At 43.0% G+C, this 3,562-nt stretch overlaps 1 protein-coding gene across 1 annotated transcript in view; it reads right to left on the bottom strand.

Annotated features, from left to right (window-relative positions):
* Positions 1 to 3,562, bottom strand: part of LOC102043307 (deleted in malignant brain tumors 1 protein) — a 4,187-nt gene extending 625 nt beyond the window's left edge. The window contains exons 1-5 of the mRNA XM_031059880.1: positions 3,523 to 3,562; positions 2,320 to 2,470; positions 1,762 to 1,973; positions 1,321 to 1,493; positions 274 to 662 (exon numbers count right to left, since the gene is read on the bottom strand). Of these exons, the coding sequence (XP_030915740.1) occupies positions 274 to 662; positions 1,321 to 1,493; positions 1,762 to 1,973; positions 2,320 to 2,470; positions 3,523 to 3,562 (965 nt within the window). The remainder of the gene's footprint in view (positions 1 to 273; positions 663 to 1,320; positions 1,494 to 1,761; positions 1,974 to 2,319; positions 2,471 to 3,522) is intronic.

Here is a 3,562-nt window from a genome sequence, read left to right as displayed (position 1 = left end):
ATAATAATAATAATAATAATAATCCACTGTGAATTGGCCATAGCCATTTAATCTACTTGTTATTTTAAGCTGTGGTGTGTGTGTTATATTTTGGGTCAATCCATCTCCCTTTTCCCAGTAAACCCTGAATGCTCTTGTCCATTAATTAATTAGAAGCCGTCATTAATGTGTGCTGTATTCACACTATTCCATTAAATTAAAAAATAAAAATTAATAGGAGATGCAGGAATTTGAAGGCAGTTTTATCTGTAGTTGCAATTCATAAGAACTCACCCATTCTCGATTATAGGATAGGATTTTGTTGTAAAATTGTGGCGAGTGGGAGATGCCACACAAGTGTCCAGAAATAACTCCAGGGATGGGTCAGAGCTGTGCAGGGAAGCTTCCAGGAACAAATTCTGGTTGATGCCGACACGGTAGGGTGAGTCATACACTGGCCTTGAGAAGCTTGAAGAGTCATAAAATGTGAGGGTGACATTGTATCTCTCGTACTGAGTTTCGTTGACTTCAAAGTTGTCGTCTGCGACGTACATCGTTTTTGCCCACGTGTTCTGGAGCATCTTGCAGTTGACATGCAAGAGAAGATTTCTATTTCTTGTGATTAATGTACCAGAAGAGGACCCTCTAATAATGTTGGAATAGCTGATTGTGTCGTTGTTTCCCTGTTTGGCACATAAAATATAAAATCAATTCATATATTCGGGTACCCTACTATACATTCTGAACTTTGCTGTATTCTTACAGCGATGTGCTCTGTAAAAACATTATTTCCCAGAAAGTCTGATTTGGAAAAGTCTGAGTCTAGTAATTTCTGTTCTCAAGATAAAAATCTGTAATCTTCAAGTGATATTCAGTGCCTACAATTTTGGCCTAGGAAACTACTCACAATAAATGCAGACATAACAGAATTAAATACAACCTGTACAACATTAAGTACGTGAAGGTTCAGGTCCAGCACATTATTTAAGCTGAAATCTGGCTACAACATCATTAGTCATGTTTAGTGAAAGCTTTGAAACCTTTGTAGCTATCACACTCAGCCTGGGACCTTGAAAATGCCAAGTATTTGCATCCTTCCACAGTTTATTTCTTTGGAGATGGATAACAGGCTGTAAGGGAATGCTCTGTTAGCAGAGGCAGGAAATGCAAGTGCAAATATCCTTCAGGAGAGAGGGAGACAACCCACAATCACCAGGACAATTCTAGTCCCTGCAGATCCCAGGTAGCTTTCAATTTGTGCTGGTTTTCAAAGCAAATTCTCTTGTTTGAATTTTTAGATCTTCCCATTTTTGCCCACTTTGTTGAAACGTTCAGTCCTACCTCTCTGACAGTGCCACAGCGAGTGTACGGAATGTCGAATGTCACAGAATTTGATGTGATGTTGGGTGTGCAAAAGGGGTCATTCAGGGTCAGGTTCCAAGCAGAGTATCCGTGGGATTGAAGGAAGTATCTGCTCACCACCACATGCATGTAGTCTGGCAAACACAGCAGTGCTAGTGGATGGCAAAGAAAATATGTTACAGGCTCAGTGAAGTGACCAAAAAAGGTTGTAAGCAGTGGATTAAACAAACACTATCTTTTGCAGAAACAGCTGATATGGCAGAAGGAGCTCAGAATCCAAACAATGGACTTGAACCTCCACGAAAACGCTACAGATCTAACTTAAATTTTAAAAGTCTAATTTAAAACACTAACAAGATTAACAACCAACGAACCAGAAAATAATTGAAAAGCACGTTTCTGCTTTAAAGGTGAACTTACTGGTGCTGTCATCAGCAGGAGTGGAGTGATAGTTGGCCTGAAACCCTCTGTACGTGTGTCGGGAGTTGCTGTGGAAGCGGACGCTCAGCAGGTTGGAGGACGATGTGTACGTGGGGTAATAACCAGAACAAATCTTCCCAAGGAGAGGAGAGCTGTGCAGGGGCCCATCATAGATTTCCACGTAGTCAGAGAGGCATCTGCCACCTTCCATCCTGGCAAGCAACGTAACTATTTAGTTTTATGCTTCGTTTTTATGTTCTTTGGTTTTTGTTTGCTTGTTGGTTTGGGTTTTTAGTCAGATTAGCTCTTTATAGCAGAAGAATACATTTGATTGGTATGACTGCCAAATCTTTGGAACAGAATCTACAGCTCCCAATTTCTGTCTCAGTAGATACCAGCCACGTTTTTGACTAAATAAGCAAAAATGAACACATTTTCCCTTTCCAGATATACTAAAAGCTTTGATAAAGATCCTTGAAATCAAGTAGGTTTTTGCTTAGTAAGTCCAAGTTGTCAGTCCCTTACATTCATCTTCTCAAGTAATAAATTCTTACTTACTGAATATCTGTAAATGTAAGTGTGACACGGAAGTTGCTTTCTACTTGTATCTCCCACACGCAATTGGCATTGTTTGGATAATTTCTGGGGTAAAACGGGCTCTGTAAGGTACCAGATGAGGAGGAGAGCAAGCCACCACAAGAATAATCTTCTGCAGAGAAAAATACAAGAGGAAAAAGGTATTTATGCACCTTTAGGGTTGCGTTTGGATTACGTCTGTGTGAAGTTTGTGTCTAAACGTAGAGATAGTGACTTCAATCAGCTCCAGTGGCCTCTCCGTTAGATTCATATACATCAGAATGCAGGTTAGGAGATGCTAACCATGCTGAATAGATTTTATAATGCTGATCTGCAGTGCCTGCACTAGCAGGACACAAATATTTTCCACAGCACTGGGCAGTTTTGAGGCTGGAATTAGGGAGATCAGCTGTTCCTTGAAAGAGGAACCCCCTATTACAATTGCTAATGACCAAAGGGAGGAGGAAAAGAACTAAAATAATTTTGTTTCAAAAGAAAAAAGTTGATAAATATCCAATTCATGGACTTACCCAAGTCCTCCAAACCTACCTGGGGTTGGTGACACAGTAGAAATACTGGGAGCTGTAGGGAGAGAGCAGCAGGTGATAAAAAATACAAAATACACTCAGCATTTTGCCTAAGAGAAACAGCCCTCTGGGGGTCACCCCTCCCCAGAAGGGCTCCTGAAGGGACACTGCAACACCAGACCCACAATCACTGCCTGGACACACAGCGGGTCCCTGTGTGGCTCCAAGCCCTCCCCTTCCACCCACCAGCCCAGGGTGCAGCTGGTGTTCTGCACATGAAACAGCTCCCATCAGCAGGGCCTTGATCTCCTCTGTTAAAGGTGAGCAGGGTGGGATGGAGTGGACCCTCAGCATGTTTGTGGTGGCACCAAACTGGGAGGAGGGGACGGTCAATCAGAAAGTGCTGCTGCCATTCAGAGGGAGCCTGGCACTGTAAACAGAGCAGCAGCCAGCTTCAGCTGCCAAAAGGAGTTCTCTGCACTGTGGCTGAGCACTTCAGCTCCCTTTATTTTGGAAAAACAAGAAGCAGCCTTTGGCCTCTGCAGCAACGAGTGTGCCAGGGCTGAGCAGCTCCTCTGCCTACAGCACAGAGCAGGAAAATTGATGATAGCTCAGTGGCAGCACTGGGGGAGGTGGAGAGAGTCCCATTCCTGCCCACCAGGCAGAGAAACAGTGTCTGGCAGTAGCTTCATGGCCAT

This window comes from Geospiza fortis, unplaced genomic scaffold (genome assembly GCF_000277835.1).
Source record: "Geospiza fortis unplaced genomic scaffold, GeoFor_1.0 scaffold452, whole genome shotgun sequence".
NCBI classification, from domain to species: Eukaryota; Metazoa; Chordata; class Aves; order Passeriformes; family Thraupidae; genus Geospiza; species Geospiza fortis.
This window is presented reverse-complemented; position numbering and strand designations above follow the sequence as displayed.